Source organism: Falco naumanni, chromosome 9 (genome assembly GCF_017639655.2).
Source record: "Falco naumanni isolate bFalNau1 chromosome 9, bFalNau1.pat, whole genome shotgun sequence".
NCBI classification, from domain to species: Eukaryota; Metazoa; Chordata; class Aves; order Falconiformes; family Falconidae; genus Falco; species Falco naumanni.
Genome location: NC_054062.1, coordinates 18,448,302 through 18,463,240, shown reverse-complemented (window position 1 = coordinate 18,463,240; position 14,939 = coordinate 18,448,302). Strand labels below are relative to the sequence as shown.

The window sequence follows — 14,939 nt, the reverse complement described above, 5'->3', positions numbered from 1 at the left end:
ATAAATTGAAACAGGGATGTGCCAAATGGATACACGAGGAAAAAAAATTCTCCATGAAAATTTGTTGCGGCAAGTCTGTCCTCTGAGGTTTTCAAGACCTGACAGGACAAATCCCCAGGCAACCTGGTCTGAGTTCAGTGTTGGGCCTGCTCCGAGCAGGAGGCTGGGGTGGAGAATTCTCAAAGTCCCTTTGGAGTTGAATAGTAAAGCGTCAGTAAAAATACATTGAAAACTATTCTGTTGAAAAAGATTGGGATTTAGGGGAAGACATAACCTAAAAGAAAGATTCTTGGGCTGAAGGAGTGCTCTCTGTGGCAGGGGAGCTACGGTCGCAGTAAAACTATTTAAAACAAGAAATAATGCAATCACCTGTTCCACAAGCCTTCATAGAAAGAACTTTCCCCATCTCTGCAGGACTTGGAAAGTGGTAGTTGTTCCTGGAAATGCATCAGCAAGACAGACCATGATAATGGTATGTACAAAGGGAAGTTGCAAAAAGGAAGAGACAGGTTTGGTGACATCTGGGAGCTCTCAGCCCTCTGTTGTAGGGTGGACAGCAGGTTCCATCTCCCTCCCATGCACCCCCAGGGTGAAAGCACCTGTGATCCTGTCCCTTCCTCTCGAGGAAGGGATGCAATCCATCAGCCCTGCTCTGTACCAGCTAGAGGTCAGCCCCTCACTCACACACCCTGCCAGAGGTGGGCATTTGCCCACCAGCTGCAGCGAGAAAGAGAGCCCTCCCAGCCACAACGCAAGTAGTCCCTGCTGCCTGCCTGCACCCAGGGAAGACCTTGCTTCCCTCCAGCCACGCTCTGTCCACTTTATTTGCAAGCCTTGAGCTTCTGAACTATCCCCAAGCAAAACCTCTGCACTCATACATGCACAAGCTGACCAGTTGCACGGTGACATTGCAGGAGGACAGCAGCTGCCTGCCAAGCACAGGCTGGCTGTGAGACTCGGAGCCAGAATGGTTTTGATTTGGTGACAGCATGCGATGTGGGTAGCTGCATCCTCAATGCATCCCCTGGTACAGACACACTTTCTCCAGTTCTCACATCACAGCACTGGCTGTCCTTTGGCATCAGCAAAAATGGCCTTTTTTTGCCATGCCAAGAAAGAAATTATCTTACTTCTCCATTATATACATTGGATACTAATAATTTGATGCCTTTATACATCATATCCATAAGTGTAATGAGACCTTACAGTCCATGAAATAATCCCGAGATAAAGGAAGCAAGTCACTTCAATGGCAATACACCACATTTAAGTAGGGAGATGCACACTTTCTGGAACATGGGATAAACTAGATGACTTAAAGGATCTTTCCCCTCTCTAATTTCATCACCTCTATACCTGCCTAGCTTGGACCACCTAATCAGACTACTGTTTTGTAACAAATTGTGTGACCAGGGCTACAACACAGAGTAGGGACACAGTTGCCAACAGGCATCTCTGAAGGACCTGAACATCTCCAACATTCCAAGTGAGCCCACTTGACAATGTTTTGTTAACCAATGGACTGGTCCCTCTCCCCAGTAAAATGCTCCTGCTCCCATTGCTGCCCAGTCTGTCAGTGAGCCAAGCCAGCAGCAAAATAACATAGTAAAAAGCCAGTAGCTGTCTGCTGGCGAGAAGGAGAATGAGTGCCATAGACTGTGCAGGCAGGGAGGTAGGACTGTAAGGCTGAGGGCTGGGCCATCCTTCTTAGCAGAAATAAACAGTTAGATAGCAGGATACTTCACAAGATGACTGTGCCAAAGAAGTCTCCATTGCCTAGTGCACACAGCCACCAAAAAGAACAAAGAAATGTTCCGAGGCCCTCTCCGTATATAGAGGACAGTAACACAGAACAAAATGTAGGTCAGTGGCTGAATGTAGAATAAAGCCACAGAAATAATGAACCCCAGTGACACTTTCTTTTAGTCCTGGAAATTGCCAACAGCTTGCTGCATCAAGCCAGATGTGTTTCACCACATCCCCAGGATCCTGGCCACACAGCACACCAACCAAATCACACAGCTCGCTCTACAGATGTGCTGCGGCAGGTGCTGAGACCCAGACCAGGTCCAGCTGTGTTTATTCAGTCTGCAGCGGTGCCACAAAACACAGCTGCATTGACCTGGGTCTGGACACCTGGCTCCAGATAAAAGCAGCTCAGTAGCGAGAAGCTGGCCATCCCTGCTCCATGCAACTGGAGCCAACCCCGTGACCGAGCAGGCTCTGATCGCATCTGCCTTCCCATCCAGAGTGCTGCGAGCGGTGGGTGACAGAGGGGACACACTGAGTCGGGGTGAAGAGAAGGCAGCACACATGGAGCCTTGCCCTGGGGCCAGGAGATCCCAGTTTTCATCCTGGTTCCACCTCTGGCTTGAGCCGTGCTGCAGGAAGCCTTTCCCCTTCCTGGTTTGTCCACATTGCTCATTATTCCTATCTCTATAGGAATCCCCCACCTCCAATTCTTTCTGGCTTCAGGAAAACTCTTGGCAACCAACATCAGAAGTGGTTTTTCTCTTTTCAGAAAAGCCTCTACACTTCATTTCAGATGTTGTGGTTTTAATTTTCACATAATATACACTATGACTGACGCGTCAAAGCCATCACAGCCCAAATCTTGGGGTGTTATTTCTAAACTCACTGTAAAGTATTGTTCCCTGCTACTGACTGAGTCATCTCCTCCAGATCAAAGCTTCTCCTGCTCAAATTGAAACACAACAGCTTGGCATTTGGCTCTTTCATCTAGAAGCCAGCTCTGTTTGTGCTAAGCAGCAGCTCCCTTTATATATTCAAAATAGAATATTTTACTGTCTTCTGCCTGTACTACGGCAGAGCAAGTTTGCACATTTGGGAATAACAGGCAAAAAACCAAATGTATGAACGAGGCAAAGCAATCTTAAAATCACGGGTTGAAAGAAGACTTGAAATTCCAGCCCAGAATATGAGATTAGCAAACACTCTCAGGAGCACCGTTTTTCAGCAGCTGAAGAGGCTTCAGCCCAAAGCATTAGAGAAGTTGAAGATGTCATGAACCACTGGGGCCTGTGCTTTGGTGCAGGCTCCACTACCAGCTCCAAAGCCCTGAACAGCAGGGGCCCTCAGCCCTGAAGTGCCCACAGATGATTTGGCTGCATTTCCCTAAAGCGTGTCTCCAGTGTGGTAGAGCCTCCTCGTCTTTTACAGTCCAAATAATTGTCTGGAGTAAGGGTCAGCCGCATCCGTGCTATTAGTGCCCGGAACTGTTAACATTTCTCTTTGGCTAAGGAGTTGCCAGCTCTGCATTCCTCCTCTACCACAAGTCAGCTTTTGTCACATTAAATGTAGATGTCCTGGCATGTCAAAGGCATCTTTTATCAACTGCACTAGAAATATGGTTAAGCAATGTATCAATAAAAATTGGTAAAACTTGCAGTAAACCTTATTTAAAACTTAGATCCAGCCTGATCCTTGTGGTCAGCCCATTGACTACGCTGGAATGGCACCAGGAATTATTTTGGCCCTTCCCACCTCCTCTAAACATGGGCCAACACACATTCATGTTTATCAGGAAAAACAAGAACATATGCTGAAAACAGAGCATTTCCAACAAAAAACTCAATCCAGCATGGGAACAAAAGCAAACTGCAAAGATTTTGTAGCTAATAAGGGCTGTCGGTGTGAGGTTGTCTGCCCCGAGTTAAATGTTGTAAGAATACCTTAAATAAAGCACTGGAGTAGCCTCCAGACCTACACGTTTCTTAACGGAGACACCAAGCAGCAAACTGATGCAAGAACATGTGATCTGCAAGTGGTATGCGATAGTCCCTGGTTCTCATCCTGGTTTTGGAGTAACACTAGTTTCAGAGACAGCAAACAGCTTATGTTAACTGCAAGGAGACTCCACTTTATTACACGCACAGCACTAATAGGACACCCTATGTATGATCTTCAAACCCTCTTATACAAGTACCATTCTCTGTGCTCAACACCTGCCTGTGCTCCTGTTGGTCCCCATGCCTTTGACATTCCTGTGGGATTTGTAACTGACCACCACAAAAATAAAAAAACTCACCATAGCTGGAATTATACCAGCAGCAAATGAAAAAAAACCCCAGCACATAACCTTAGGGGGATGTCATTATTTCAGCCAAAGAATTGAAGGAAGGCTGACGCAGCCAGGCCAAGGAAACGTGAATGTGAAATCCCGTGCTGTTCAATACAATTTCATCCACAGCCAAACCTTGCCTCTGGGTGCTGCCCCAGCACCCACCTGTGCTGGTGGGGATGCCCAACTGCCAGGCATCCCGGTAATCCCTTCCTACAGCACCCCACGATTCCCAGCCTCAGCACTGCCCAGAGATCCTGCGTTTATTTCTAAGCAGTACAATAAAACTGTCATTGCTCTTTTGGTTTAAGAGCTCCAGCGAACTATCAGAATTAAAAATAAATCACTCTGGTTTGGGGAATGCTGAGCCTCCTGGGTCTAGAAAGCATTTGTTTCCCCTCTTAGCCAGACGTGGGAATTCAGCCTTTGGGATAACGTACGGGAATTTTGATTGCCATTTCACTTCCCTCCACCCTGCCAACTCCCACTTCAATTTCCAGAAATAGACCTCTTCTACACGCAGAGAGCATCTGTTTGAACAACCTGATCTGAAAACTACATCCAGTGAAGTTCACGAGCGCAGAGTGCTAACAGACACAGGCTTAGAGCAAACCGCATCCCCGCCCAGGTCTGCTCTGCTTCACAGACCGCCAGTTTGGGCTGGCTCAGTATAAGCCAGCATAACCCATTCAAATAGATCTGATCAGTATTTTGGCATAGATAGGTGACTCAATCAAGAGCCCGCCGAGCTGAAAGCGTGACTAGCTACCATAATCCAAGCGCTCAGATGACAGACCACATTAACAGTGTCTCAATAGCTGTTGATCAGGATCAGAGACAGAATTACAACATATATCAGAAATCAAGAGTATAGGTTAGTGTAACGAACACACTTCGAGACTGATTTACGAAATCAGTGGGTTTTCCTAGAACCAGGCTTTAGAGTTCAGATGGACTCAGATATAATCCAAGCCACGCTTGCAAGCATTGATACATTTCTGACATGCTTTAATCAGTTACAGGCTCTGTACAAGTAATGCATTAGGGTAACCAGCACCAAACAAGCCAGTAATTCCTTTCAGCACCTGAAAGGAAACCTAGTAAGTATCATCTCACTAGGGGAACAATTTCAAAGCTCTAACTACAGCAAATTAAAGTGACACAGCATCTAGGTAACTAGATAATACCATCACCTAGCACTGCTCATCAGAGCAAGCTGAAAGACACTGTGCATGGATCCTACAATGTGACTGGAAGAGAAGATAGGATAAAGTTGAAGCAGTAATAAGAACCTGTGTTTATATAAAATAATACCATGCTTAACTCAAGAGTAAATCATTTGCAAGTGTTGCTCTGCTGAACTGTGTGTGGTAGCTAACTTCTGGTTCCTATCAGTAAGAAGAAACAGGACCTTCTGATTTTGTGTTAAGGCGAGTACATCTCTGCTGTAAACCTCAGAACATTTGGGTTGCTCCTTACCCCATATAACCCTGGCCCTGAGACAAGTCCTTGTTAGCAGTAAAGGGTTTACATTATTAATTTCTCAGTGTTAGAATTAGTTAGGTTATAGAGAGAGCCCGGTAACACTTGATTAGGACCATCACAAGAAGTTAGTCCTCACATTCTCCTACAGCCTTCTCACAGACTAGCCAAAGTTGATAGCACCAGATAAATTGGTGGGGTGGAGGAGGCAAAGTGCACAAGAAGCTGCTCTGCAGAGATGACTTGTTTCAGAGGTCGCTGGCTTTTAAAGATACCGTGACCACATATAGGCTGAGCATCACCGACAACCACAATTGGCTCCAATGCTGCTGCTCAGGGAAGCGAGACAGAAGTGGGGACCACTAATATGGGGGTGTGGAGGAAACCAAACTCACCCAAAACAGTCACATAGGCCTTTCACTGGGGACTTTGCACCAACGTAACAAACAAAGTTATTGAAGTCCAAAAGCACCTGCAGCTCCAGTGCTGGTTGCACTTACAGCCCCAGGCACCAAGTGCAACATGCCCCAGACAAGGCAAAGCACCCATGGGCCTGAAAGAGTTCAGGAGAGAAAGCACGTAGTCTCTGTGCTTCCCAGCAGGCTCCAGACCCCTGCAGCAGCAGACAGTGGAGCAAAAGCCACCCTGGTCAGTGTGCAGCCTCCTCTGCCGTGGCCTCAGGCGAGGGGAGGATGGCTCCCAGACCACAGGCAGCAGCCAGGCTTGCCTGCTTTTGCATTGCACCTCCACTCAGACCTAGCTCACGCAATTTCACACTCTGCTTGTCTTTTAGCAAAAGGCTGCCTTCACCCATGTGCAAACATACCGAATTCCTAACAGGGACCGAAAAGCCAGCTGTGGTTAGGTGAGATGGATGGATATCCCACCCCTCAGCCCAACTAACTACAGCAAGGTAAAGATACCTCTACTGCTTTGTTAATTGGGCTCAATTAGTCTAAGCAGTTCTCTTCTGAAGCCAGGCTTTATCATACTTCAGCAGCTGCCAAGATCAAGCAAGCCTACAGCAGATGTGGAACTGTACATTACAATCCCAGCTTTCTGCCTGATTCTGTATACCCCAGGGCGATGAAGAAGCATGACAGTAAAAACAGCAGAAGTTCTCACCGTTCAGGACTACATAGCACATTTTTAGAGAGTGTAATAAAACACAAAAGATCCTCGAAGACACCAGATTTAAAAAGAGGAGCCAGGACATGCTCCCTAGCCAAGCAACAGAGAGGACGCTGCAGATGGGATGGATGGGGCAGATGGCCTCCAGCTGTCACAAGCCGCTGCAGGAGTCTGAGCTTGCCACATGTCTGCTTTTAAAGGCAGCCCCAGTTCCTAAGTCTGTGGTATTTTGCTATCACAAGTGGTGGCCACCTTACTGCAACTGTGTACTTGTTCCCTGCTGGCGACAAAGAGCATCTCTGCATTACTACTGATTTTGGCTCGTTCACAGCAGGACCACCAGAAGTCAGAGCTGTTTGGCACTGGGACTGACCAGACACATGCACTGGCTTATTCCAGAGATGACAAATCAGCGAGGCTGCAGATGACTTGGTCGCATTCCTCAGTGGAAGAAAGTTCCATGTTTCACATGGTAGTAGCTAAAGCCACTAGCAACATCACAAAACCTTGAGCAATGCATGTTCTCTTCGAGCCAGCTTACTCTTCCCAAGCCTTTATAAACTGTCATAACTTTGTAGTGATAAATAGCAATGATGAGATCTGCAGAGCAACTTTGGATCAGAGATTTCTTTGCAGATACCTTATCTCAGCTCACAGGAGCCTGCACACAAACTTCCCCTCACCACCTGCCTAAGCTGGCTGCCTCAGAGCACACGCAGGCTCCAGGGAGGAGATCCCCTCCTTGCAGCAGCCCAAGACTTGCTCCCCATCTAACTCAGTCCAAGAGGGAAGGGCTCAAGCCACGACTTGAGCATGAACTGCAAGAACCTCCTGGCTCAGGCTCACCTCTTTCAAAGCACTGCTGCCAAAGCCTTACGCAAACTTATTTACAAAGCATGCCAACTGCTTAGCTGCCCACCTCTGCACCCCAAACTCAGTGCCGACTCTAGAAAGTCTAGATCCATTGATCATTAGCAAGACTGTGAGTCTAAAGATATTTTTTACAATATTTGGTCTCCTAAAGCAAACGAAAAACACCAGTGTGCCACCCCAGTGCTGGGGGTGGCTGCGGCTCCTGATCGTCTCAAGAGATTCCTACACTCAGAAATAAGAAGCCCCCAGGCTGAACTGCCAGCTAAGGCTTGTGGATCCCTATTCCCTAGCTTTTTCTAAGCCTTGCACTACGCTTTTATCTTAAGCGGATCCAAAGGAAAAAGAGAAAAAGAATAAAAAGGCTGAGAAAAATCTTCGTACATGACAGAGCACAGTCCACCCAAGGGTGGAAAATACTGGCTTTTGTTAAACTGCAGGTGGCCAAGTCCGTATGTTATGTGGGAGTTTCAGTCTGATCCCATAAGTCTGAGATATAAACAGCTCTGTCTGGAAGTCAATAACCAAAGACAATGTTGCCATACACCAAACCATCCTCAGACATGCTTTTATGGAATTTTGCCCACGAAGAAAGCAATAGGTCAAGGGGGAAGAAAAAAGCCCAAACAAAACATATTTTAGCGAGTCCTGACCCTCATCTTTTGAGTTTTAGACCAAACCAGTGCACTTCCCACACCTCCTCGCCGCAGCACCCTGCTATGCTGCGGGTCCTGCGCTGCCTCAGCCGACCTCCACGGGCGATGGTAAGCCAAACCCTCCCTGCCAGCAGGAATTACCAGCCTCGTGCCTCCTTCAGTGACAGTTGCTCTCACAGCCATCCTGGCCCACCAGCCACAAGTTCAACTACTTTCGGTGATTTCTGCCCCAGTTGTTCTCTTTTCCAGCTACAGCCGGAGTGGGAAGCTGGATGCGGACCCAATGCCCAGCCCCGCAGCAGGGGTGCCTGCAGGCTTTGCTGCAGCTACTCAAAGGGCTCAGCTCTTCTGGCCACCCTTAGCAACTTGTGTTTGTTTTGGAGGTTGGTGTTTTCTGGGTGGTTTTTTTTTCCTTCTCAAGCTCTGCTCCCTGGATTCAAGTGGATTTATTATTTATTTTTTAAAACCTAAAAAAAACCAAACAAAAAACCACCCATGATCTTTGGGTACCAGGAGATCAGTGTCTTCCTACTGAAAACTTCTAAACAGATTTTTCTTTTTGAACTTTTACAGTCATTCTTCCAGTTCACACAAGGTTTTACCATGCACTGCAGCACAGAGCAACAAGTGCCCAAATTTAACCCCTCCTCTGCAAATTGCAGCATAGCTCTTTCAATGGAAATGCCTTCTCCCAGCTACTTACCGCCAGGGAACTCTCCTGTTCACCAACACTTCCCCATCCACCCCCAAGCCAGAGCCAAGTAAGTGGTTCCAACCCAGAAACTGCGTTGGCACTTGCACCAGCAGCTCCTTGGGGCAAGGCCATGTGAGACCCATCTCTGACCTACAGTCTGCAGCACAGACCAGACCAGTCTGTCTTGTCTGCTGACCTGAGAGAAAAGCACAAATGACTACTTCCAACACAAAACAAACAACTCCATGCAGGTTGTCAAACTGGCTGTGTGACTGCAGGATCCCAATTTACTTGCTGGGTCTGGATCTGTGCTTCAGGCAGGCAGCTTCAAAGAGGAACACCTGTGTCCTAGGTGCACGTGCTCTGCATCATCTTTAATCATAGGTGCACCTCTGGGTTTTGGTTCCCCAAGATATCCCCAGAAGCTCTAGGCTCTCTGGTTGCTATTGCTTGAAGATGTGCTTTCCTGCCTTACAGGACTCCGGCCTTTCCAGAGCGTACAGCAAATTAGAGTTTACAGGACTTCAAGAGAATGGTATCCCCGATTTCCCTAGATCCAGGCAGGACAGTTGCAAGGAAGGAAATAGCCACTGGTTAATGAGCTTGGTGTTCAGGTTCTGGATTTACCATAAAATCTTGAAGGAGTCGGTCAAGTCATTAAATCCTTCATATGTGCTGTATGTTGAGATGGAAGCATTGTGGAGCAAGGGTGCAGCTGAGCAGGCACCCTGAATTCAGATTTTAAAGCCTGTGGTGCTTTGGTGCGCAGCCCTGCAGAGCCTAGGCAATGTCAGCTGCCCAGTTGCCAGCTTGCCCCCAGTCCATCACTGCTGCTAGGAGCTGAAAGAGCCACCCATGCTCCAAAATAAAGCATTACAGGCATTTTTGGATAGATGCTCCTTGTGTTCCTGGGCTGTGGGTGTTCAATGAAAGCAATCAGTGAAACCCCCAAACAATAAACTAATTCACATGACATCTCTGGTTCCCAGCACAGCGTGCACAGAGCTGCTGCAGGGAGTGGCAAAGGTGCCTGGGGGAATGGGAGCAAGGCTTGCCTCACACACTAGTCAACACCATGAGAAAAAACTAAGAGCTCGTGCCTTGCCAGGAGCACTCCAGAAGCAGTGCTCACAAGCTCTGAGCCCTTGGGCATCTACTAACTTTAGCAGCGGGCTCCTGGCAGTTTTGGTAGGGACACAGGCAGGGAACAGTCCCCAGAGCTACAGGGGTTCTACTCCCACTGTCCCTCACTGCATGGATCCCTGCCCCTTACTCTCAGGAAACAGAGCAAGGCCCAGTGACAAACTGGGGGTAGCAAAAGGAGCACCTCCAGGCCTGGCAGTGCCACACACCCACCTCAAGGACCATCACTGCTCATTAATGGGGCTAAAGCCAGCATCCCTACAGCCTCATGACCATCTACAGTGAACCTGTCCTGGTCTGGAGAGGCTCAAGTGCACCCAGTTCAACTCAGAGCATCCTCAGGTGCCCTGTTTACACAAGAAATGCAGCTGTGCTAGAGGAGACCAAAAATATTATACAGGCACAGGTGACAGTGCGTAAGAAGGCTTGGTAGATGTATAATTGAAGCAGGCTGTGGTTTCAGCCACAGAAAAGGTTTTCATCTCCTAAATCCTTGCTGGGTAAATGACTCTGCACTCCTGCTGCCTATGCCCCAGCAGAGTCCATTCCATGCTCCAAAACCAACCAGGTTCACTCTTACATGAGAGTTACTATATAGGTTATGAGGGTACACAGGACATTAATTTTCACCTGTGTTTAAAAGAAGGTTCAGCCCAGCAGCTGAAAATCGTATTGATTTGGTACAGTGCAGTACATTGTCCTGTTTTCTCCAGCTCCCAATTACACCAAGACAATTAGCTAAACAACAGCTGTGTTGATGACCAGCTGAGGAGAAACCACATACGTTTGTATAGAGTCCAGATCATGTTAATATGAATCAATCCATTTCTGATTCTGATAAGCAAGTGTTTATAAAGGGCCTCGGATTATTACCAGGGCTCCTGTCTTTCATTCACGTCTCCACTTTGCAGTTTAATCCCAAGCATGTTTCCTTGTATTTGCCAGAACTTATTAAAAAGAACACGTGCTGAAGTCCCAAACAGACCCACACCCCTTTCTCCTCCCACTTAAAACATGTTAACTAGCAAGCAGACACCTCATCCTTCAACCAAGCCAGCATTTTAATCCTTATCAATACTAAACTGTTGACTTCTGTCAAGGAGACAAACTCTCCTCCACAGACAGAACAATGCTTGTCTCCTGGGGAGAGCACTGCAAACACTACCAAAGCCCTGCAGAGCTCGGGGAGACCCTCAGATAAGAAACTTGAACCTCGTGTCTGTGCTCAGAGGCAGTAAAACAAGAATGCCAAGCACTTTTCTTTGAAGAACTGGGCTGCGAGTCACTCTGATTTCCATTACAGAGCTCTAACACTAAAAATACAATACTAATCTCAATGCTCACATCACTTGACATTTCAGACGACATGGGGCTGCATCACAGGGGAATCACCCCTGGCTGCAGCAACAAGGGGTTGGTCTGAGAGGGCTTGACAGGGGTGGCAGGTAAGTGAGGGTGCAACCAACACACCCCTCACCAGTAACAGTGCCCTTAGTACCTCTCCCCCCCCAGGATTTTGAGATGGCTGGTCACAGACCAGCCAGCCATGTCTGACAAGCAGGGCAAGGAGTAGGCAAGAAGCCACAGTGCCACTGTAACAGGGAGCACAAGACAAGATGGTTGTACAAATCTCAAAGGCAAACGTATGGGAAAGAAGGGAGAGAGCGCTCGCAGGGAACAGAGGAGGAGGAAGAAATGAGGGGCTTTGTCCTTGTCACTACACAGCTGTGGGTACAGTGACCACCTTCATGCACACCCACCCTCTGCAGGTCTCCCTATTGTCCCCTTGGTCTCTTGCTCTTCATGTCTCCCACATACTTCCTAAGTCGCAGGGAGGAGGTGGATTTTTAAACAGCACCTTCACCAACAGAAGACACTCCTTACTGTCGCCTGGCAGAAAAAAAGCCAACCCTGCCATATATTGAGATCATCCTTCAGAGCTTTAAGACCCTAACAAGAGTCAAGAGAATGTCTTCCTGCATCTGGCCTTGCAACCCCATTTGCAGAGGCTGGGAAAGGAAACTCATTCCCAGGAGAGTTTCACAATCCCTCCTTCACTTCCCACCATGCAAGTCCAACAGCCCGAGCTCTCGCTGCTCCATGGGTGCCACCCCACCAGCTCCAGCCTCACACACCGCACCCAGCTGCTTCACCCTGCCTTTGGGACAGGGGGGGACACCTCCTGTGTGCACCAGGTTAGAGTTCTGATTAAAGCACACCCCTGCCCGTGTTTAAAGCAAAGAAATGCTGCTGTTTGCTGATGCTTGCAACCTTCATAATGTTGCTTGCAACATAGGAAAGTTGTTGTAGTCAAATTCCTCTTCCCAGAACATCATTTCATTGCTCAACATCCCTCTGAGTCCATCCCTCTCTATCATTAAAGGATTTCCCTGCACAAGTGCTCTGCCTGGCTTGTAGCAAGGATGCAGACTCCTCACATCAACTGCGGCAGCAACAAGATATCCCCACCAGAACTTGCACATATCCCCTGTGCTTACTAATAAACAACTTGCCTGCTTTCTCCACCTGCTCCTCCGGGCTCCCAACTCCCACACGTTCTCCCCTAGCACTTCCTCCCACCCACTTCAGCAGCCCCAGGTGACTCCAGCCACCCCAACGTGCTGGGGACACCTCCCACCCACAAAATGAACTGTTGCCATCACCTGCAGCTGCCTCAGTACCCACATTAACACACCCCTACTCCCACCCGTGCACTACCACTAATGCAAAAAGAACTGGCAAGGCTCTGCAATCAGTTGTGCTCGTTATTCAATACACATGTGCAGAGAACATCCCCACTGCTCTGAGGGAGCAGTGTGCGTATTTAAAAAGACAATATATGAAACATCACTGAATCTTAATGAATCTACTGCTTTGCTACTGGAACCAAATAGAATTGTACAGACCCTGCCAGGAAAAAACCCACCCAAACAGCTACACAATATTTCACTTGCAATACAATCTTTAATAACATCACTTTTGCAGGATGGTATTATCGTGCTTATCAGGCTTGTAAAGTATTGGTTGTAAGGAGGAAAAGGATCAAAATGCAACAGGCAGCACAGTGCCAGCCCTGTCAGAATGCTAAAGTGCTTGCACAGTCAAAAAAAATACACATTCTTGGCAAAAATTAATTTCACACAATATGATACCTTGATGTACGAAGTCCCTGCGAAAGCAGGATTAGAGAACAAGGGCTACAAGCTTGAATGCATCTGCTGAGGGCCCGCCAAACCTTGCCAGTTTGACAGTAACAAGCCCAAATGAGGTCAGGCAGGGATATATTTGTTTAGTACCAAGTTCCCCACTTAAATGTTCAAGCTGCATAAGGAGGGCAGAAGTTAGAAGGAGAGCTACATTTCCTCTCAACAGGTAACATTTCCTGGAGGCTTGTTCTGTGCTACAGAAGTGCTGGATCCACCTCCTCCAAGGGAGACTTTTACACACCGTTTAGTAGCAGAAATCAGAGTACCCCACACATGCCCCAGCGCCCCAAGCCCAAGCACCTCACCCCAAACCCTCCCTCCTCCAGCTGGCAAGGAACACTGAAGTTTGAGAAGTTTCCAAGTGCACCCACAGGGCCAAGATGCACCAGGTTCGGTGGCAGTGACCCAGCAGCGTCACGCAGGAAGCGCCAGAGCCATTGACTGCAGAGAACAAGCGGGCCGTGGGTGACCACCAGCCCCGATGGCATCTGCCGGAGGGAAAGCAGGGAGGCAGCTCACCTGCCCTCTCCCTCGCCACCGACCTATTTGCATTGAGAAAAACAGGACACTCCATGTCGTGCCTTGTTAAGCCTGGGAGGGTGGAAAGTCCATGCAAATGGGTAATTTGGGAGGAGAGCGGCAGCGGGCAGCGTTAGCCACAGCCGGTGGCTGCGGAAAACGAAACACGACGCTGCTCTTCAGCGGCACAAAAAGCTCCGGATCCGCAGATGCTGTAACTCGGGGCAGGGACAGGGGGACTTCGCACCCCGGAGCGGGGCCGCCCTGCCTCCCACCTCCCCGCGACCCCCAGCACCCCGCACCACTCGCGGGGCCGCTTCCCCCCGCGCGGAGCTCGCCTCCCCCGGCCTCTGGCTCCCGCCCCACTTGCTGGCCGCCCCCTCCGCGGAGCTAGACCCCCGCTCCGACCGCCCGGTCCCACTCGCGGGACAATCCCCCCCCGGCACCGAGCTCGGGTCCCCCTCACGGGGACCCCCTCCCCCGCAGCTGACCCCTGGTCCCCCTTTCGGGAAACACCGCCTCCGGAGCTGCCCCCCCCCACACCCGCCGCAACACACCGACCCCGCGCTCTCCCACGCGTGGGGACAGCAAACCGCCGCGCCCCGCGCCAGCGGGTCCGCCACCCCGCAGCGCCCCGTCCCCGCCATCGCGGCTCCCCGACCCCCGCGGCGGGCACGGCAGCGCTCCCGGTGCGGGGCACGCGTGACGCCCCACCTCACCTTTGTATTTATCCATGGGGGCTGCGGCCTAGGGGTCCCCGGGGCTGTGGGACACGGCGCTGCCCGGCTGCGCTGCGCTCCGCCGCCGCGCTCCCGTAGCCTCTTATTCCGGCGGCGCCGGATCCCCCGGCCGGCCCGGGCCGCCCCGCCCCGCCCGCCCCGCCCCGGAGCCGCGGAGCTGGCCGGGATCGGGGTCCGGGATGGGGACCGGGGACCTGGGGACGTGGGTCCCGGGGTGGGCGTCTGGGATCGCGGGACGGGGAGCGGGGAGCGGCCCTGCGGCTTGTCCCGCACGGCGCGGCGCGGCCCCTCCCCGCCGGGTGGATCCCCCCGGCTGGCGGCGCCCGGGCGGGGAGCGGGGTTCGGGCGGGGGGCGGGGGGGGCGCAGGGTGCTGGGCGGGCGCCCGGGGGGCTCCCGCGCCCCTCGCTGCTCGCAGC

At 50.1% G+C, this 14,939-nt stretch overlaps 1 protein-coding gene across 3 annotated transcripts in view; it reads right to left on the bottom strand.

Annotated features, from left to right (window-relative positions):
- Positions 1-14,659, bottom strand: part of AFAP1L2 (actin filament associated protein 1 like 2) — a 71,372-nt gene extending 56,713 nt beyond the window's left edge. For 2 of the 3 annotated variants that reach the window (XM_040606825.1, XM_040606827.1), the window contains exon 1: positions 14,502-14,657. In XM_040606825.1, coding sequence (XP_040462759.1) covers positions 14,502-14,517 — 16 coding nt within the window. In that variant the 5' untranslated portion in view covers positions 14,518-14,657. Of the gene's footprint in view, positions 1-14,501 lie in introns of all 3 variants that reach the window. The other variant, XM_040606824.1, reaches the window with a different exon arrangement.
- Between the last annotated feature and the right edge of the window lie 280 nt (positions 14,660-14,939).